Raw genomic sequence first — 22,890 nt, forward strand, 5'->3', positions numbered from 1 at the left:
AAATTACAGGAGTGCAGACATTCGGAGGCCAATTAAAATGCTAGTACGCTCCGACAAAAGAAGAGCCTGTAGTAGAAGTATATAAGACAAAGCAATATGCAATAGCCTAGCATAGCCCTTATAATAAGTTCCAACCATTCCATTAAAATGGAAATCTTGATTCTTGCTTCTGGTTCAAAGAAAATATTTTAAATGTGTGTATTAGTTTTATGTTTAAGTATTTCTGTAGTTTTCAGGTCTTTTTTGAGTTTCACATTGTAGAAATTGTGTCAGTGCAAGTCTATTTCTTCAAATGGTATTTCAGTGGGGGTCCACTGAAGTCAAAAGGTTAAGAACCACTGTTCTAGACTAAAAAATATGCTTCATATTTTTCTAGACTAAACAATATGCTTCATATTTTTGAGGTAAAACCAAACCTTCCCATAAAAATTTAAATTTTGTTTTTTGTATCTTTTTTGTTTGTTATAAAATTAAAATATCTTGGGAAATTATGTATCTGTTTTATGGAGTGTTACTTTCACATTTTTGTGTATTGTTTTGAGATCTAAATTGTAGAAATTCCTGAGGTAGGGTCCCAACTTTCTATAGTGAATTAGGGGATCCACTGAAGCCAACAATTTAAGGGCTGCAGTATTAGAGTATTTCTCCTTTATGTGCAAAATCAGGGTTAATTCTATGAAAAGAAAAAAACTAGGTAGTCGCCTAGGGCACCTCCAGAAGGGGTACTGCTATACCTGCCGCTCAGTCTGTGTGTCTGTGGAGTGGAATGTTGTTGTGAGAGCTGGTATGTAATGTTGGATGAGAGACAGTGTCAGTTGGAGGCTGCTCCTGGTGCGGCTCTGCATAAGGTCTTGACTTGAAATAAATGTACATTAAAAAACTATATGGTATGTACCTACTTATTTAAAACATATTTTGGCGACAATCTGGAAAGAACCTGCCCTTCCACCTGTTGGACTACTGATGGAAGTAATTACTGAACCTCATGAACCGGAAGAAACTAGCAGTCCAGGTAAATGGATTTTATTTGAAACTATTAGCCGCTTATTTTAAGCTAACTGGCACCCCTGAGCCCCACCAGTGACCTCTTCACCGGTTGCCCCAACTCAAAAGTGCCAGTTACTTGTGTGTGCCCGTCTGTACATTAGGAGAATGTTTTTCACAAGTGGAATTCCCTACATGAGTAACGAATTCCATACTGCGTGCCCCTGAGTAATTCCCCGTCATTTCTGCTGTCCGTCCCCGGCCTGACTTGTATTTTCACACTACTGAAAATGAGCATCATGCCTGTGCTATTGAATCCTTCTTCCGGTGGGAACTTACCGGCACTCCTTATGGGCAAATGCATATATATATTCTGGGAAACCCTTGTACGACATCTCAAGTGAAAGGAGTTTCTCTAGTCAGGTCTCTGTACCGGTCTGCTGCAACTTTCCACCTGTGTGCCTCCTGGAGTGTTCACCTGTGATGCTGTGTAACTAACTACCTTTGTGATGCCTGTGTCCAAGCCTATGGTGAAACTTTTGCGAACCTTTGCAGTGCTCTGCGCTGAAACTGGCAGAGGGAAACCCCAGACTCTGTGACAAGAACAGCTTTGGGCGACAAGTGTTCCTGGTCTCCGTATTATAAAGTGCAACTGTGTCAAGGAGTCACTGTTTCTTTTTCTTTTCTCTCTCATGTGGCATGACAAGAGACAAGGGGTCTTTGTGAGAAGGGCTACGTGGCAGCTGCAAAAGTGTTGGCAAAACAGGGCAGGTGTTTGTGCGTCTCATATTTTCGCGCCATCTTGGAGTGGTGTGTAGTGATTAGGGGGCGTCACCTACGAGCAAGCTAGCGCTCCGGTTGATTAGAGGCACGCCTACATAAAGCTCCCTAGTAAGCGCAGCGGTATCGCGCAGTGGGCACGCCTTCGCTGCGCCTGAGTCATGCCAGAGTCCTGCCCGTCTGCGCCCGTCCGCGCTAAGTAGGCGCTGGTCGCGGAAGAACTCTGGTACAGGACATCATGACTTTGCCTCTGAGAACATATAATAGGGCCGATTTACTGGCCCTTCGGGATCGCGGTAATCGCTGCGAGCTCTCGCCTGTGACCCCTCTTTGTGGCCCATATTACTGTAGTTGTGGTGCTTGGTCATTGGAACCCCCGTCTCTTATTCGCTCCTAGGAGCTTTCAACTCCTGTCACAAAGAGGGCAGGACAACGAGACCTGAGTATCTGGAGCTTAAACGTCAGATCAGTGGTAAAGCACTATCAGGAGGTTTACGATCTTCTTGTTGATGGCTCCCCGGATGTGCTTTTCCTGACTGAAACATGGCTCCAGGACTCTGACTCCTTGATAATTAACCTAGCCTTTCCCCCAGATTATGCTATTTTTACCTTAAATCGGATGACTAGAGGGGGAGGCATCGCAATGGCCACCAAACGGTGTTATCCTTGTGAGTGGAAAGCCGCTGAACTTTCAGGGTGTGAGAGTGCTTTATTTAAAATAGCGTTTAGCCACCAGTTTACCTTTTCTGGTTTATTAATTTACCGGCCTCCGGGCTGTGACTCTGCTTTTAGGGCTGCTCTCCCTGAGTATCTTAGTACAGAGGCACTAGGATGCGCTAATTTTAATGTTATGGGAGATCTTAATCTCCATCTTGACTGCCCCTCTTTACCCTCCATCAGGAGTTTTCTGGCAGATCTTGAGGCCCTACAGCTCTCGCAGATGATCACTTTCCCCACACATAGAGGTGGTCACACTCTTGACCCTTTATTTACAAACCTAGAAGGATTCAGAGTTCTTAGTTCCTCCCAGTTGGTCTGGACAGATCACATGCTAGTGAAAGCGGCTTGTTCTTTGTCCGATCTTCCTTTCCTATCACAGGACAGACTTGTTCTGAAACGTCACTGAAACAAATTAAGGCTGGAGGATTTTTACCATCTGCTCTAGGAGGCTCCTTTAGGCCCGCTCACCGAGGTTGATCGTGGATACGACTCCTTTTGTGAGTTGATATCTGGGGCCCTCGATTCTCTGATCCCTATGTGTTGGTCCAAGTGTCGTCGGAAGGAGCTGAGTCCTTGGTATGACAGTACCTTGGCATCTCTTAAGAGGGCCTGTAGACAGGCCGAAAGATTATGGAGGAAGTCCTATGACCCAGATTTGAAGATCTGTTATCTGGCCAAGGTCAAGATCTACCACAGGGCAGTGTGTCAAACGCGCGCTTCCTTTTATGCCCATCAGTTTCAGAATTCTGCAAATCCATCGAAACTTATTTTTAAAGTATTAAAGGACCTGATGGTGAAGAGAGCAACTGCGGTGGAAATATGCTCGGACACCCATTGTGAGGGTTTTGCCTCCTTCTTCCATGAAAAAGTACAAGCCATCTATCGCACTTTCCCTACGGGATCCCTGACGCTTGAGCAGGTTGGTCGCACCTTAGGTGAGGGGGAGTGTCTCTCTATCTTACCCCCCTTATCTATGGAGGTGTTTGACTCTCTCAGCACTAAAATCAAGTCTGGATCTCCGGCAGACCCGCTGAAACCGGCCCTATTTAAGACCCTGGCGCTGGTCTGTCGCACCCCGTTGCTGTCTTTGATCAACCTGTCCCTCGCTTCTGGAGTGGTTCCCGTCAGATGGAAGCAGGCGGTAGTCACGCCAATCCTGAAGAAGGCAACCCTCGACCCCCTTAAACCTGAAAACTACTGCCCTATCTCCCTCCTCCCTTGGGCCACGAAAATAGCGGAGGCCCATGTGAATGCCTCTCTTTCGGACCATCTTGGTAGGTTCAACATTCTTGACCCTACTCAGAACGGGTTCCGTGCGGGTCACAGCACGGAGACGACCCTTCTCTCTATGGTCGAGCATCTACGTTCCGTGCTGGATTCGGGTCGGACGGCGGCACTATTGTTATTAGATCTCAGTGGCGCCTTCGACACGGTCTCGCACGGGACTCTGCTTCTGCTTCGGCGTCTTGAGGAGGTGGGCGTCTGTGGCCCGCCTTGTGCTGGTTTCGCTCCTTCCTTACGGATAGGTCATTCCAGGTGGCGATCCCGCCCGGTAAGTCGTCATCTTACCCGTTACACCAGGGAGTACCTCAGAGGTCATCACTGAGTCCCACCCTTTTTAATCTGTATGTGAGACAGTCGTCAAGCGGTGGGGCCTGACTATCGTCTCTTACGCAGATGACACCCAGCTGGCCGTCACACTGAGTGGGGACTCAGGTTTGGAGGCTCCCAGGTTCTGTGATGGTCTGCGGGAAGTGGCTAACTGGATGAATTCCAACTGTCTCCAGTTAAACACCAAGAAGACGGAGATCATGGTGGTTGGTAAACAGGTGGCTCTGTGGGGCGACAAATGGTGGCCTTCGGATTTGGGTGTGACTCCCCTCCCAGCGTCAGAGATAAAACACCTGGGGGTGTGGCGGCTTCTTGCTATGGCATCATTAGAGGACTTCGACCCATCCTCTAATTCTTTGATGCACCCACAAGACAACTGGTGGTCCAAGCATCAGTGCTGTCCAGGCTGGACTATGCCAGCTCACTACTGGCGGGGGTTAACCAGTCAGAACTCTCGCGACTGCAGCGGGTTCAAAACGCTGCGGCCCGACTGGTGACAGGTCTGCCTAGGAGGTGCTCGGTGTCCAATAACTTGCGCTCTCTCCACTGGCTCCCTGTGCAGCAGAGGATTAGATTCAAGGTTCTTTTCCTTGCATTTAAAATCCTCAAGGGTACATCTCCACAAATCTTGGAGAATCTGCTGAGTTTCTATGTCCCCTCCCGTACTCTTAGATCGTCAGGCCAGAACTTAGCAGTGGTCCCGCATTTTAAGTTGAGCAGAGTTGGTGGCCGCTCCTTCCGAGTCCTGGCGGCGACCTGGTGGAATTCTCTTCCTCCGCAAATCCGGGCCATCGATGAGCTCCTTCAGTTTAGATGGGCCATTAAGACCTTTTTATTTGTTTAGCCCCTTCGAGGTGTCTCTTCTTCTTTCTGCTTGCTCTTAATGCTGTGTTGTGTTTACCTTTTCAAAGCGCCAGGACGCCCCTTTGCTGGGGCAGCTGTGTGCGATACAAATAAAAATAACATAACATAACATAACATAACATAACATATGATTGTGTTTACTCTTAACAAACTTTCTACCATAGCGCATGTTTTTTTTACTTTTAAAAGAAAACAGCATGTATGTTCCATTGGCTCACCTGGTTCTAACTGACTATCTTCAATCGTTCTGTCCAGCGTGAGCTCTGTCTTCTCCTCACACAGCGTCCTGACAATTTAATTCTGTGATGCATTGACGTGCCTTGAACCACCCGGCACTCTTCACGTATGAGTGCCGCCATCTTGTGGTTGGCAAAAGCTAGAAATATCGTCTTTGCACTGCACAGATGAAGCACTGTCTCTTGTCCAGCCTGTCAGTTCTTCAATTCCTTGTTTAAGGAACTGTTTCGGTTGCACTCCAGTTCTTGGTGAAATGCAGGACATTTTCATTGCGTCTCCGTCACATCTTCTTCAAGCAACATGAAGCTGGCGTTTTTCTCTTTCTTTCTAGTCTTCATGCAACTAATGTTCGTCAGCAAGTCCTCTTCGAGTAGTATACTCAAGTCAGCGATGTGCATGTGCTGGACACACTTGCATTGTTCTTCGGGTGAGATTCTGAAAACACACGTTGTGTATGACTCTGCATTCCTTTTGCTAATAGTGCAGGGCTGTATGTGGGACTTTGAGATAGTATTCTAGTTAATTGCGCTGCAATTAGCGTGAAAACTATTTTAAAGGCCCACATTCAACCCTGCAGGTGCCCACTATTAGCAAAGGAATGCAGAGTCAAACACAACGTGCTCTTTCAGAATCATCTGACAGAACACATCCCTCTTTAAATTGCAGCAATATTTTTCCTAATAGAGTGAGGCTGAAGGGCAGATTGTGGGCCTTTGTAAAAGCCTTCATGTTAATTGCGGCGACACGGCACTGCAATTAACATGAATACTTTCACAAAGGCCAACATTCTGCCCTGCAGCCACAAACTATTAAGATAAAAAATGCAGCAAGTGCAGGTGCCACTTGCTCGTAAACCCGAGCCCTCCCTAACCCTACAGGACATAAGGAAGACACTTACCTGACGCTGGGCTGTGTTCTCCTCTTCACCGTCGTCTCCAGCTCTGCCTCCTGCAACCAGGAAATTATTGTTTTTCACACTGCTCGTGTTTTAAAAGCGGTGGTGCGAACGGTCTTGCGGAATGTGCTGTGTGCGGGCTACAAATGGGACACTGTGCTCTAGGGGTGACCTAAATGCATGCACACGCGCACCCAAACACACTATAGGGAACAGTGGTCACAACCCAGATTTAGGTTTGGGTGGAGTTTTTGCTTGTTTTTCTTCAGGTTCCGTGTGGAGCCTAGTTTTCTACACGTCACACCCCATTTTTTTCTTGGGGGAAATACTTACATGCTGAGTGAAGTGTGTGCGATTGCATAGTTCCGTGTATAGATTTTCCTACACATCACACCCTGTCTTTTGGAGTGGAAAACATGACACTTTATTGAACTTCTTGCAAGTATGGTTTCGCCTTTTTGTCAGGACCCTTCCTACCTCTTGTTGGCCTGGCCAGCCTTCATGTTTGGTTTGGGCTTTGGTTTGTGTTTTGGTGGTGTGAACGTGTGTGTGTTGTTTTGGCTTAGTTTTATGGGAGCGTGGATTTTTTTTGTATGGGAAACGAAGGAGTGGTGAGTGTTAGAGTTGCTGATTGCATGACCTATTTACTTCTCCTAAATATTTATCTTTTTGCTATTTTGTATACATGTTTATCACCATATACATGTATTGCATTTTGTTATTGCCATCTTATCCATGCATCTATTTAATTGTGATTCTTTTGCAGTTGATTTTTATTTGTATTAAGAAAGGGAGATGTGTTATACCTGCTGCTCAGCCTGTGTGTCCGTGGAGTGGAATGTTGGTGTGAGAGCTGGTATGTAATGTTGGATGAGAGACAGTGTCAGTTGGAGGAAGGGCTGAGCAGCAAGGAGGCTGCTCCTGGGGAGGCTCTGCATAAGATCTTGACTTAAAATAAATCTACATAAAGAAACCCATGGAATGGACCTCCTTATTTACAACAGGTACCCAATTGGTTCTAAAAGCATTGAATGTGCCCTGATTGATGAGAGACCTTGGCAAAATATCACTTCACCTAGAGTAAGCCAATATTTATTGCCCTGGCCCTTCACAAAACATGTAACGTATTCTGGGGGTAATAAGAGTGGTTAATTATTGTCCTGGGTAACATAGTGAAGACCAAACAGAATCTATTTTATAAGTCATATTCACTTTTTGAAGCCGTCAAGCATAATATCGATATGCTTATTCACATTTCATAGTAGAAACATACCTCATCCAGGGTCAGATTTTTGATCTCACTTGTTAAATAAGGGGTAAGGAAAGGTTCTGACGGCCGAAGTGCAGCAAAAAAGCCATTAATACAGAGGGTCACTGTTGGAAAAATCCATCTGCTTCGTTGTATCTTGCCCCAGCAAGACATGTTGCCTGTTGCTCTATATAAACCTGTGTAAAGATAAATACTTTAAAGGAATGTCTTGATGGAAATCTGTGCATTATAAATGCTTACAAGATTATATACAATTTCTTTACAATTTCAACCAGAACTTAACAGCTTTAACCACATGACTGCTAAGGCAATTCCCCTCCTGTGCTGACAACTGATTTTCCCCATTATTCATGACGAGCTCAGCTCGTCATGAGCACACGACCAGTGTACTGCATGACGAGCTGAGCTCATCATGAGCAGCGAAGGGGTTAAGGAGAACATAATTGTATTAATGTATTTGTATGGTTCAATATAGCTGGGAAGGGACCAGTGGTGGCATCAGGTTGCTAATCTAGGCAGGCATCAAGAACATACACTTTGAGAAGCAGAAAGAACACAGTTGGCAGCATCTTCTGTGGAAAGAACCAGATGCATGTGTGCCAGACATGCAGCTCAACTATAGGGCCAACCTGTAGCAGGATTGGGCACCTAATTGCAGCATTAGTCATGGTTGGGTGGTGTATCATGCTAGGGTAGATGTTAAAGAGTTGGGCACCAGAGTAAGCCCATTCACCATGCAGGTAATCAGCTAAGGGGTGACCCACAGACCAGCATTATCTCTTATATGAGACTATTCTGATTGGCCTGGTTAGTGGGTATGTTTGTAGCTATATATGGTATGGGTGCCAGGTTATCCAATATCGTGTGTCTTGCACAACCACTAGGGCTGTTGATGTGTTATCTTTGACTTCAGCTGAATGGTCTGAAAAATTATATTGTCCAAAGAGTCTGGGTCTGTGGGAAGGATTAGGATCCTTATATGTACTTTGCAGTTGGCTTGTAGGTTGCATCAATAGATTGTAAACACCATAATAAATAAGAGCTGGCCCACGTTTTTCTACATCTTTGAAACACCAGCTGGAGGGACTTTGTTAGTTTTGTTTAGTCAGACTTAACTCCATTCGGGGGTCACTTGCACTTCCCCATACCATGCTCAGGAGTGATAGGCCACTTTTTTTATACCAACATAAGTAGCACCACTTTAGTTCTCGTTGGGTGCAAATGATGGCAAGTAAATTTAGAATGGAGCTGTCTTTTCTGGGTCACATAGGAAATAGGAGCCTTTGCAAAGATATTTGCTGAGTGAACCTAGAGAGGAGGCTCATGAGACACAGAGTGAGGAGGTGCACACATGGAAAGAGAAGGAAGAGGTGAACGGGTGGTTCAGAGGGTAAGGGGAACGTAAAATGGATATCTAGGGTTGGGGCTGAAAGATGGGCCTAAGGTAATTTAAGGAATAGACAAGCAACAAGGGTATTTAGAGGGGGACATTTGAAAGAGGCAGTAAAAGGGGGTATGAATCATGGATGGAGATGTGGGGGGAACTTGTTATGGACATCTAGTAGCATTAAATAGGAGCAAGGAGAAAGCAAATGCACTGTTTGGGGCACTGAGGAAGGGGGTACAGAGGGAGGGCGTTTGGGGAGATGGTGAGATGTAGGGGGAGGCATCATTGGTACAAGATGAGCATGTGGGGCACTCAGGACAAACAGAGACATGCTTTGGTAGAGCCATGCTGTGGTATAGAGCAAAATAATGCCTAGGGGGTCTGGCCATTGAGGATGAGGGGGCACAGAAGTGAGTAGTATCAAACACATATGACTGGGGTGCCTGAATGAGGAAACCACTGATCCCTGGTGTGGATGTGTTAGTAGGCTGAGCCACGAGACCCAACTTCAAAGGTATTATCATCCCTTTGGAGTGCTCTGTGATAAGATTGAATTACAAAAGCAACAGGGTAATCCGATATCTAACAGCCAAGAGTGGCAGAAGGCTAGGAGTGAAGATAGCATGCTTGCTCTTAAATAAAATAACAAAGAAGTTTATAGCGGAGGAAAGGTTGTACTCTGGCCATGGGCCAGTGATAAGAAAACCACATAAAGAACAATAGGAAATAGCATGCGACAACCAATAGAAACGGAGTAAAAGTAAGTGGCAAGCAAACAAGCAAATTAAAAGTAAGAGCAGGATGTAAGCCCCTTTTAAGATTTATATGAAATACAATAGATTTCAGAATCACAGCGCAAGTGCTCTGAATGGGAAACCTGAAAAAGGAGGGCCTTAACAATCCCCAGATTTGGTAAGGGCCAGGGCCTACTGTTGTGGGATCAAAAGAGGACTATTACAAATTTATACTGGCAGAACCAGGAAGCAGCCACCCTCTTCGAAGGGCCAATTCACTAGGGGTGTGCAATGTTGGAAAGACTCTAAATATTTTTGTGACTTTTATTATAACTTTACAAGCTTTAAGAAATTCCCAAAGTTTTTAATTTTAAAAAAAAGTAAAATGTGTGAAACAATGCACACAAGTAGGTTTTTCCTGATGAAAATACTGCCCTTTCGACATATTAAATCTTCCATAAAATACTTTGAAGGAATCGTAGCCACATAAAAATATGTGGTGGTTGATATAATTGCCACATTTCGCGAAGTGCTAACATTGTACCCAGTGGCTGGATGAGTAGCAGAGAAACTCCTCTACGTCTCAGTCACTAGCTAACTAGCAGAGAATCTGAATTCATTTTCACACGGAAAGTGGAAATGGATAGCATTCAAAATAAGAGGATGTGGTAACAAACTGTATATACGAAAAATATAATCAACATTTTTAATCAGTGGGGTGTTGCAGAGGTTCTGAGCACTTCAGGGACTCATTTGAATCCCAGGAAATCTCTAAGATTAGTCAGTCTTTCAACCATACAAGACCAATAGCTAGGGTCATTGAGTAAAAGTGCAGGAATTACTTAAAAACTAGAGACACTGTTGTTGTGCTTTGTTAGGAAACACACTAAATAGTGTTTATTATATATATATATATATATATATATATATATATATATATATATATATATATATATATATATATATATATATATATATATATATATATATATATATATATATATCCTTGTAGTTATATTGGTTTTATCGGGAATTCAGCAGCAAACCAGTGGTACTCTAAGAGTAAGTGACCTATACCCACAGCAGGGAAGGAGACTATCTTATTTGGAAAAAACATAATTCACTCAGTGCACTCTATATAAAAGAAAGCGTTCATGACTCCTGAAAGCAGAGAAGGAGCATATGCCTTCATGTCACTGGGTCATGTTACTGGGTCTGATTCACAAATATTTTGATGTGAGTTGGTGTTAGAACTTACTGTTGTCACACCGCTGGCCTACTCCTGAACTCAGGAGTGAGCTAGGGGTGGTAAAGGAATGATTCAGCCCATTGTTTTACAATGATTCTTTTATATGTCTCAAGTGTGACATCCTTCCAATCTACTCTTTGATCTCGTGGAGGGGAAACAATATTGTAAAGTACAGTGTGGTATGGTATGGTTCTTGAATTTGAAATTGTCAAACCTACAAATATACCACTGGTGATTTACCAGTTAACAATGAGGGCTGACCTCTTGTCATTTAAAAAAAAAATTGTTGATATACATTCCTGTTGCGATTGCGCCACGGGGGAAAACCACCTTTTTTATTTTCAATTATCCTCTGGGGGGAAGGGTATTATCAGAAAGGCCAATCCCCTCAAACTAACATCCCTTGTGGTCTAGTGATTTCCTGACAGTGGATCAACAGTGATTCACAACCAGGAAACAGTTTCAGGAAGGCCTCATTTGAAAGGGGAGAGTCTCCCCTTTCAAATAAGGCCTCCCTTAAGCCGGAGGAGGCTATTTTTGGCATTGTTTTCCCACTGGAAGGGGAGAGAGCACTCATCTGCTCCTTCCTGCCTCTCCGGTGGAAAATCTGTGACTCTAGCACTCCTCACGGTAGGCTGACATCACAGATGGGTGGGAGGGCACTCTGGTACTGGCACGGAAGCAATTGCACATCACCTCAGCCCCTTTTTTAAAATAAAAATTAAGGGATTCTCTAGTCTTCTTACCAGTGGATCCCTTGGAGCCCTCCCTAGAGTGTGGCTGTCCGTCATTGGCCAATGGGGGTCCCAGCGGGTTAATTCAGAGGCTTTATTTTTTTTTTCTTATGGCCCTCTTCTGGATGTGGGTCTACAAATAAAAGCTCACACATATTGTAAGAGACTATCAATTCATAGCTGAGACAAAGAAAGGTAGAAAAACAGAAATTATGAAAATGGGGAAGACATAGGGGCAAATTGAAATCATGACAGGACAGAGGCATGTCAAAATGAAAAGTTAGGAGGGTAGGAAAGAAAGAAAGATCAGTATTTGGAAAGGGGGAAGAAATAAGAGTAGAGGGAAGAAAGGTAGGAAGATAGAATGAAAAGAAGGCAAAAAGTACGCTAAGAAGGAAAGAAGTCATGCAGAAAAAAAGGAAAAAAGGATATAAGGAAGGAGAGGAAGGAAGAGTGAAAGGAGACAGAATGAAGCGTGAAAGGATGGATGGATTAAAGGGAGGGTAAAAGAAGGCAAACAGATAAATGCCAAAGGATGGACTCAAGGTTCAAAAGATAAATGGATGACAGGGAAAAAAGATGGGTGAAGGTATGGGTGATTGGATGAGTCAATGGAGGATGAAAGTATAGATCAATAAAAAGAAGGGTGGAAGAGTAAAAGGATGAATGGATGAACAGATGGATGGATGGATAGGAGTGTGAAAGTATAGATGGAAAGATAAAAATAAGGATGATGGATGATGGATGGATAGAAAGACAGCATGATTAATGGATGGGAGTATGGATGGTCGGCAGAAAGTATAAATAGGTGGTGGATGGGGGAATTTCATATATTGATAAAGGAGTGAAATAATAGAGCGGGGAATTAATGTGTGAAAGAAAAACAAAGGATAAATTGATAGATTGAAAGGATGGATAAATGGATGAATCAAAGCATGGATGAAATGGTGAAGGGAACTTTTGTAGGCAGTGTGGGGCTTCATTAGACATATAGTTCAAAGTGCAGGGTATTTACATTTTCTTGGTACTCTCTAGATTTGACATCTTATTAGGGATGTGTAAAAGTGTCAGAAATAAGAGAGGAAGCAGCAGTCCTTAAATTTGGTTTTAACAGTGGGTCAGCAAATATTATTGGGTATTAGACCCCCAGCAGCATTACTGAAGATTCAGTCCTATTAGGATTGCATTTTACGTACCTGGTTAAGTGAATATCAGAGTCAGAGTCTGGTGGGTGGTCACTTGAAATGTTTGATCCCCTAATCGCTCATGCAGGCCTTTTTATCATGACAAGGTTACAGGGCATCCAACAAGAGGTGTGGGTCCCATTAGGGCTCCCTCCAAGCATACCACAGTTGTTATTACAAAACCAACTGTCACCATGCAGCCTGAATCAACAGTAGATTTTTGTTTAGCTATAATTTACACCATTAAATTCCACCACTCTAATGCACTAATCTAACCTTACAGTCAAAACCTAATCTCCGATTTCAGCTTCCCAGGCGTCTAGTCTAGCTTCTTGTTTTGCATCTGTACTTTGAGTTAAAGGGCCACAGTGACATCAGATTCAGGTACAAAAAGTGTCTAGACCTCATTGCTTGCATGCACTTTTGCAGAATAGACAGCAAGTTTCAGAATCTGGAATTTCTAGATTCCATGTATTACTAAAACATTTTGATTCATTGCAAACCTTTGACTGGCATGCAGAGTGAACAAACAGTCATCAATCATATCATGCAATGCACATATAAGTAACCTTAGTATGAGCCAATATTGTAGAAAAAATTAAACACTAATTTGCTTCTAATTGTGAGAACGACTTGGCTGCTCGTGTCCTCCTTTCTTGATAAACAGAATAACTGGCCTGAAGTACTAACCTTTTTAGCAGTTGCAAACCATTCGAATTCACAAAATTAGAGAATTTGCGGCCTCTAAAAAGTTATTTGCTATGTCATTGTCAGAAACCCATTTAGAGGGTCATGAAGCATGCAGAAGTTACTGGGCCCAACCGTGGGGGTTGAGGCCTTTTACTTCTGATGTCCTGGGGCCCATCTCACTAAGGATGCTGAGAAGCTGGGCCAAGTGCCCCTTCAGCACTTGTCTCTCAGTGGTAGTAGGGGTCAGACAGTCCAAGGCTTCTCAGAGAGGAGGGAAGGTAGACACTGGGGTGTGAACACAGGCTCATCGCTCACAATCTGTCCAGTAGCAGCAATACATGATTGTCCAGTCATATACTTTTATGAAAAAAATGAGTATTTATATACCAACACAAAGCAAAATACAGCATTCACAAACAAAAGACACTGAGATACTGAGACAATAAGGTAAGATCTAGTGTTGTAACAGGTGATTTCCTGAGTCCCTCTGACCTCTTGCTAGTTATATGTTTTATTCCCCATTCACTATAGGCAACATTCCAGATTAAGCCCCACTATAAGGCCGAGTCTCAGAAGTCCCACTTTGACTCTTAAGGCAAATGTATTCCAGCAATAAAGTGTTTGATGGCAGGTAAGTTCCTCCGGGACCATCTGGCATGTAAATTAGTCTTGCCCACACCAATTGGACCTGCACGGGCAGATTCTCCAAGTGTGCCTTGTTGTCAAGTTCCTCATACACTGTCCTGTGGAGGCCGTGCCCAGGGGGTCCTTAATGCACCTGGTGCAGGCTTAATTAATATTCATTAGGCAAGTCACTCTGCGACCCACTATGATTACTTATATTGTGAACCAACCTACTAAAACATAGGTCGGATTACAAAATAAGTTCATGGAAAAAGTGAAAGTGCAATTTGCAACTACTTTTTGGAACCTGGCCTTTAGTGCAGATGGCCCAAATATTTGAATAAACTATCAATATCTACCAGCTTTACGTACTAGAAACTTTGCCAACTGCATGGGGAGACCTTAAATGACGTAAAAGCACAGCAAACAGTATTATAGCATAATGGGTATGTGGTCAGGGTTATGATACTTAACAACATTATGTAGCATCAGAGACCAACAGAAAAAGAAGACAGACTAAACCAGTAAGTAAAGAGACAAAGAGGAAAGAATACGCTGGTGACAAAAAACAGGCATCAGATGTTATATGGTGTGCTCTTTAGGTTGCTGATCTCCACAGGATCCTCTTTCTTGCTGATATTGATGCTAATTATGGGGATTCCTGTGGTTTTCTCGAGTGAGCAATGTGTAAATTTTACTAGGACCCTGTGATATATTCTCTTTGATTCAGCCCTTCTTAAAGAGGTTACATAATCACAATTAATTGTGATGTAAACCTATGAATCACCACCCTGTAAAACAACTATTGAGCAATTTACTTCAGTGTTCCATATAGGTGAGTTACTAACCCACTGGAGCTGATTAGGTATAAGAATATGTTACTCTGCTAACACCCTCATTACATACTGCAACTCTGTATATAACATCAACGAATAGTAAAACCTCTTTAACCGATAAACCAGGGAAAACATGTGAACCTAGATTTGTAAACGTCATCAAATATGCCAGGAAATATGTATTTTTAGGGTAAATTACACTTTACTTTTTTTCACATCAATAACCAAATGCTTAGCTGGAGGAGCAAGTTATTCTGCCGGTAGCCAGAGATAAAAGTGCCTGATATTAATAGTTGGCAATTCGTAACATATTCAGTAAAAGCTATTTCAATATTTGTTGAGTACTCCACTTAAAAACAGCTAGAAGAAGAATGTATGGATGTATTTAATTTAACAGTATTAAAAAGTAATGTGCTCCTCAATGAGACTGCTGTGCTAAATTAGCGGTAATGTTATAGTACTGCATTGTGCTAACTCACTGAAAAGTAACAAATGTGCAGTAATCTGATTATCACACATTTATCATATTTATGTGCACCCTCAACAATGTAATGCTAATTAGTGGTTTAAAAGGAGGGTGTACAAAGCAGGCACTTAGTGAATTCCTGAGTCAGTGTCAGAATATCCCTCATTATACCACTTGCTGCATAGGAAAAGCTATGGAAAAAACTGACTCAGTGATTGATGTTGGGGCACAAGTCCCTCAGCAGAAGAACAATATCCTCAGGAGAGAAGAGTTAGCCTTTCCTATCCCCTAAGGTACAGTCATCTTTTGCCAGAAAAGGCATACAGAAGAATGGACTGGTACCCTTAGGGAGCGAAGAGACGACTTTGAAACACCAGGGAGGATCTTGTTGTGTTCTAGCCTGTGGCGCACAGGCATGCAACATCACGCCCACGTGACCCCGTATAATAAATAAGGTCTGCGCATGCAAGTACGCCAGTTGGCGACAGCGTGGTGACCAGTACACAAGTACCCAGTAGTCCGTGTGTTTATTGTTAGGCCCATAGCTTTGCCCCCAGTGCCCCCTATCCCTCGCAATCCTGTGCCGTACGCTTCCCCGATGACACAACAGCTGGCAACGAGGGTGGGCGTGTCCTCGCTGTGTGTCGCCGATTCTGCTGCGGGGCGGCCGCGAGCTCTGCCATCGGCTCGCGGCGCTCGTGCCTGGCGTGCCCCACGCTGTGCGGCGCGCTCCGTGCATTGGAGCGGGAGAGCCTGAATATTCAGCTGCATCGGCAGCGCGCAAGAGGTGAGGCGCGTCGGACCTCACAGGAACGGTCTTGATCTGGCCGGGAATCGGCTACTGACCTCGTGGTGTCGTGCCCGGAAGGCGGGTGGGCCCTGTCTCGGCCTTGCAGGAAGGCGGAGGCGTGAGAAGCTACAGCCAATGACTCTCCCATGTGCAGCCACAAGGAACAGCACAGCCTACCCTGAGTCTGGCCCCAGGCTCATAATCACCACGTGGGCAGAACTAACACGGACAAGGAGGGGGTAAGCTTCAACACAGGCCCTGCAGGCCCAGTGACACTAAAAATGGAGAACAGAGAGAGGCCTATACAGGAGGCAGCACGTGCCCCCAGTTAAGCAACAGTAGCCAAGTAAGGGCCCTACTCAAGCCCCCAAAGGAAAACAACCACTGTCACCGTCAAGCCAGGTAGGCCCGAGCAATCAAGCATTGGCCACACCAAACAAACACAGACTGTCAGGAGGGGTTTTTCTCAAGGGCCAGCCTGAAGGGACGAGGCAGAGAAACAGCATCACAGTCACCACACGACCAGTCACGCGTCCCTGCACCTAACATGGCCATGATACCCCGAATTGATCCGTTCTTGGTGGAGGGCTCACCCTTGTCACTCGCACCCAAATGGAAGGACTGGGTAGATAGCTTATTAATATTCTTTGAAGCCACAAAGGTACATAAAGATCAGAAAAGGGCCATGGTCCTTACCCTGGGAGGCAAGGATGTCCACAACATAGCCAAAACCCTCGTGGAAGTCACCCCGAAGAACCACCACACGCTAATAAACGCTCGGAATGCACACTTCGAGCCCATGGCCAACCAGGACTACGAAAGATTTATATTCCGGCAGCTAAAACAGTTACCCAAGGAGTCGTTAGACACGTACCATGCTCGCCTCAAAAATCTAGCATCCATGTGCGGGTTCGCCGACACCAAGGAAGAGATCCGTGGCCAGATTATTCAAGGCTGTGCCTCCGCCAAGTTGAGGGAACTAATCCCAGAAGAATCCGGCAAGTCGCTAGTGGACATACTAACCCTGGGGCGCACCAAGGAGCTGTCGAAGTCCCGAGCCGCTCACATGGAGATGCTCTCCAGGCACCGGTGAAGCTGAACCAGTCAACAAAGTGACCGTGAAACCCCTGACGAAGTGGACCAAGAAGGGAGCTGGAGCAGCCACGACTGGACAACCAAAGTCCTGTGGATACTGCGGAGGATCACCACATCCGGCGGCCGAGTGTCCTGCCAAAGGGAAACGGTGTTCGGGTTGCAGATGTTTCAACCACTTTGAAAAACTATGCCGATCAAAGAAATATAGCAAGCCAAGACAGGTAGTCAATGCTGTGCCAGAAGGGGACCCAAGCCAAATCGATATGGACAATGACGAGGAGGAAGAGCGGACAGTGCACAAGGTGCACATGATTGGCACCGCCACTCGAAAGGCACAATGCTTACCTCAGTGTGGCATCAAAGACATCATGGCAGTGGTAGACACTGGTGCAACCATCAATATCATGGCATCCGTACTACACCAAGCTCTAGATCCACCGCCAGTGCTACTCCCGTCTGCTATTATCATATTTGCCTATGGACAAGATACCCCTCTAAAGATCTGAGGGAAATTCAGAACCTCAATCTCACATGGAGACCGGTCCATTACCACCAAAGTCTTCATGTCAGAGGATGGACAAGGCATGCTGTTAGGATGCCGGGCGTAGTAACTTTTCCTTTTGGTGTCCATCAAGAGTCAATTCAACAACTACTGACCGAATTCTCAGAAGTATTCCAAGGCATCGGAAAATTCAAAGGAAAAGAGGTGCATCTTCACATTGATCACACCGTCCAACCAGTGCCCTGAGGCACCACTGGTTGAAGAGGAGCTCAAGAAGCTGGAGACCGCAAGGATAATAGTGAAAGTGACAGGTCCCACCCCCTGGGTTTCACCGATTGTAGTCACGCGAAAACCCAAGCAGCCGGGAGCAGTGCGGATCTGCGTGGACGTGTGGCTCCCCAATACCACCATCAGAGCGGGAACGCCACATAACCCCTACATAACAGCCGATTGACCCAGGTACTACGGAGACTATGGGATGCGGGACTTACCCTGCATAGGGAAAAGTGTGAATTCTTCAAGCGGAAACTACAGTTCTTCGGATACACCTTTTTGATCGAGGGCGTGAACCCTGATCCAGAGAAAGTGAAGGATATTAAAGAGGTTGCGCCCCCCACAACCGTAACGGAAGTCCGAAGTTTCCTCGGAATGGTGAATTATTGTGGAAGGTTTATTCGAGACCTGGCCAACTTGACTCTGCCACTGAGGGAGCTCACCAAAGATGCTACTCCCTGAAAATGGGGCCCAGAACAAGCCAAAGTGTTTCGGGAGATCAAAGAGGCACTCTCAGAAGCCACCACCCTTGCCTTTTTTGACCCCAGGAAACTGACACTTGTGGCCGTGGATGCAGGTCCCATGGGACTGGGGCAGTACTGATGCAGTGGCAGCGTGCAGACGAGGATTGGGCCCCAGTAGCCTTCGCCAGCCGATCCCTCACGGAAACGGAGCAGAGATACTCCCAAATTGAGAAAGAGGTGATAGCGATACACTGGGGGTGCCGTCACTTCCACCTGTACGTCTATGGAAAACCCTTTGTAGTTGCAACAGACCACAAACCGCTGGTCGCTCTATTCTCAGGGACATCCAAAAGCCCCCGCCGTGAATAGAGAAATGGATGCTACAGGTCCAAAACTATAATTGCAAGGTGAAATACCAGCCCGGGTCTCAAAATCCTGCAGACTATCTGTGGCGACATCCTCGAGCAGCCACCCGGGAAGAAATGGAAGACGCAGCCGATACTGAGTAGTACGTAAGATGTGTCACTGTTGGGCCATACCCCATACCGATATCCATGGAGAGCCTCGCAGAAGCCACCAGGAGGATGACTGCCTGCAAAGGGCTAGAGCTGCAGTGCAAAGTGGAAACTGGCACAAAGCCAAGGAGGAATGGAAGATCCTGACCCCGGACGCGCAGCACATCATGGACAGCCTATACCATGTGGGAGAAGAGCTTAATGAAGACAGAATTGGGTGCCTGCTAAGAGGACACCGGCTGGTGATACCATCATCCCTAACAGCCCAAGTTGTTCAACTGGCTCATGTAGGCCATCAAGGCATGGTCAAAACCAAATCTTGTCTCCGAACCAAGGTATGGTTTCCATTGATGGACGACCTAGTTGAGGCCACTGTTCGGTCCTGCGCAGCATGTCAAGTAGCAGGAGAAGCACCGTGACCAGCCCCGATCCTGGTGGAAACCCGGCCGAAGTCTCCCTGGGTGTGCGTCAGCCTCGACTGTGACAGCCTTTCAGACGGCCGCTATACGATGGTGGGCGTTGACGACCACTTCAAATATCCGGAAGTGGAAATCATATCCACGCCCAGGGCCGCTGAAGTAATCACTAAATTGGAGAAGATCATGGCGGCGCATGGGCTGATGCGGATAATGGCCCTCCATTTCAAGGCCAAGAGCTAGCCAACTACCTAAGTGCCTTAGGTATCCAACATCGCCGAATCACCCTCAGATGGCCACAAGCGAATGGTGAAGTGGAAAGATTTATGCAAACACTTAACAAAGTGATCTGAATTGCCCATAACAAGGGGCAATCTCTTGAACTGGTTATCTTCACGTTCTTAAGGAGCTACCTTCAAACACCCCACACCACAACCTGTGTTGCTCCAGGACATATTCTCATGGGACGTGTAGTTATGGACTCCATACCTCACCATCCGCAGTGGCGACCTGAGCCTCCTAATGAATGTCAAGTGGAGGCCAGATGCCGAAGAACCCATGCGCAAGTCAGGCCACGGAGAAGGGCCAAAGTACCCCAGATCGCCAGAGGGGATGTAGTACTACTAAAGAATCGCATCACCAGTGGAAAGTTCCGACTACCTTATGAACCAGACCCCTGGACAGTGGTCAATGATAAAGGAACCAGGGTCATTGCTACCCAAGGGAGAGAAACTGTGACTCGCAATGTGTCCCATTTAAAAAAGTACCAATCTGGTGGAGTCACTGCATCCCCCACTGTGTCTGAAGAAGGTCCCTGTTCCCCGACCAGAGAAAGTGCTGGCTTCCGGGGTCCAATGGACGTGTCCATTCCTACTGAGAGTCCGGAGTCCCCTGACGGAGCGTTAAGTCAGCGCGACGGAGCGGAGAATGAAAGTCTTGAAAGCAGTAGCCATGGTCCTGAGCCACGGACTGGTGAAGCGCCATCCAACGCCGGCGTTGGTGAGACCCAGAGCAGAGGTATATCCCAACACCAGCTGCGGCGGAATACGGTGACATCCAGTCGCCAGAGAGATTACCTCACGTAAGACTGTTCATATATATATGTGCTTGACGCCAGTTGCGACAAGTTGTAAGTGATAGACTATGGAGCGTGTCTGAAGAGACCTTTCATTTTCATTTTGTTTTTCATGTTTGTTGGGGTCGAATGTTGTGTTCTAGCCTGTGACGCAGCAGGCGTGCAACGTCATGACCATGTGACCCCGTATAATAAATAAGGTGTACGCACGCACGTATGCCAGTTGGTGACGGCGTGGTGACCAGTGCATAAGTACCCAGTAGTCCGTGTGGTTATTGTTATGCCCATGGCTTTGCCCCCAGTGCCCCCTATCCCTCTCATCCCTGTGCTGTACGCTTCCCCAACGACACAACAGATCTCTACCAGGACCAGCAGGTAGTGTAGAGAAACCCTGAAGTGTAAACACAATAAACAATAAAACAGTTAAAAAAAGTCCTTCTCTCTCTAGAAAAGGTTAGAAGGTATTGCATTAACCTAGAATGCACTGATTGTGTACTTTCACATACTCACTCCACTCATGGGCTTGTATACTTTTAATTAATAATACTAATGTGGGGGCTTTTAGAATTATTATTGCATTCCAACTGGTGATGAAGATATTGCCACCTGCATCCCTGGTGGCAACCCCAGCACTTGCAAAATAGCCAGTTTTATTCATGCTTAATTTGTGGCCAGCAGGTACACCATCTACATACATGAGGTTTCACTTAGAGAGGAAATCTAAAATTTACACTCAGCTTCTGGAATAAAATCACTGCAATACAAGCATTGACACTGTTAATATAGCTCTGAATTGTGAAAGTGTTTACCATTGTCATCAGACTCCAGTGTTAATTGTTTTCATAGCTCTTAGCACTTAACCACAATTATACTCTTAGGGAGCATAACTCTGGCCCAGAAAGTTGTAGAAATTTCTAGTTTCCATGGCTTTTTTTTAGTTTTGTATGTGGTTTAATTTGTAAAGTATATTTAAGTATTTTTCCTTTATTAACTAAAACCCTGACTTGCATTGACCATATTAGCTGGTATTATTTTGCAAAATGTTTTATGAGTTTTATGAGTTTCTAAACTACATCATCTCTTTGGCTAAGCCTTGAACCACTCACCTTCCATGTTATGCCAGTCAGGCGCTAAAGGAGAGGACTTGTTACCCAGTTTTGGGTCAATTAGTACTGTGGCCCATCGATGCCAGTTGTAAACAGATGTAGTTGTCACTAATTGTACCCTGTAACCCTTGATTGCCATGGTACCGCAGGAACAAGGACTTTTTCTCTCTGTGCAAGGGCATTTTGTTTAGCCAGTGAAGCAACACATTAAATAAAAGAGGTTTGGGGAAAGATGTGGTAAATATTTGATTTACCGTCTTAATTTCTATGCAGGTAAGTACTTAAACAAAAATAACTCAATCGGAAAAGAAAGACGCAGAGTCCGTGGTGTTAGAGTTCTTAGGGGTTTTATTCCTTAAAAAGGAATGGTTCTTGGTACCGGATATCGGGTTCCTGCCACCACTGGGGTGCAGGAAGGGATAGAGCATACTTTATTGACATTACATTGCTTTTATACTTAATATACACAATAGAAGTCAATGCAGAAGGCGTAACAGCTGAGAGAAACAAGATAAGGATACACACGTGTTAGCAATACGTAATCAGAAGGCGTAAACTAAGGCGTGCACAGAGGTGTGTTCTAGAAACGTCACATGTAAGTGTCAGAAGTGGGTGGCTCTATGACAGAATAGTGCAGAGTCAGCAGGAATCGGTAGCTAGGATGCGCGCGCAGCTGCATGACGTGTGATTGACGTAAAGTTGGAGGGTGCAGGGGACTTGACATTTACACTAGAGGAAAGAGACAGAAGTCTGGCATGTCAGATCAACTCGTTCCTATATCATATCTGATATCTGATGTTTGGGAACCATATTATCTGGAAGGAAAAGGTCTCTCGGACAGAGGCTATTCTATACTGACTGTGAGTGCGTGTATAAGCGTCTAGGTGTCTGCATGAGATGCGAGGGGGCATGGGCCTACCATGGTAACAGAGACTATGAATTACTTGGACGGAGACAGTGAGGCCGGGCCCTTTGCTCTGCAGCTGGAAGGATGTTTACTTAAACTAGTAGGCAGGAATGTATTTTTGAGGAGCGGAACAGATAATTCGAAGGTTGAATACAGTCTTGGCAGGCAACAGGCTGAGCTAAGCGCCGTGAGCCGCGCAGGGAGTAAGGCAGAGGTCACGGGTACAGAGGCCGGCCCAGGCTGAGGCATTTCAGAGTCTGAAGGCAGGAAAAGGCTCGATGGCAGAATTCAGGGCCTACTTCGCCTGGGCTGGAAAACGTGTAAAGTACACCACAAAAAGACGTTGGCAAGGCATACTTAGAAACGGAATATTCAACCCGTTCAGGGTGGGTCTGAAAGAGGACATGTTAACGTTGGATGCAAATGTGTTTGCGTCTTCATAGCTGGCACAGGAGGGAAGTTACATGCACTTTAAGTTCGTA

At 45.3% G+C, this 22,890-nt stretch overlaps 1 protein-coding gene across 7 annotated transcripts in view; it reads right to left on the reverse strand.

Moving 5' to 3' along the window:
- SLC19A3 (solute carrier family 19 member 3) overlaps positions 1 to 22,890 on the reverse strand; it is a 550,876-nt gene that overhangs the window by 496,065 nt on the left and 31,921 nt on the right. For 6 of the 7 annotated variants that reach the window (XR_015300937.1, XM_086943756.1, XM_086943754.1 and 3 more), the window contains exon 2: positions 7,365 to 7,537. Coding sequence is in view for 6 of the 7 variants with exons in the window: in XM_086943756.1 (XP_086799882.1) it covers positions 7,365 to 7,514 (150 nt within the window). In the remaining variant the exon portion in view is untranslated. Of the gene's footprint in view, positions 1 to 7,364; positions 7,538 to 11,477; positions 11,599 to 22,890 lie in introns of all 7 variants that reach the window. The other variant, XM_086943755.1, reaches the window with a different exon arrangement.

The sequence above is a fragment of the Lissotriton vulgaris genome, chromosome 11, assembly GCF_964263255.1.
Source record: "Lissotriton vulgaris chromosome 11, aLisVul1.2, whole genome shotgun sequence".
In the NCBI taxonomy this organism is placed as follows: domain Eukaryota; kingdom Metazoa; phylum Chordata; class Amphibia; order Caudata; family Salamandridae; genus Lissotriton; species Lissotriton vulgaris.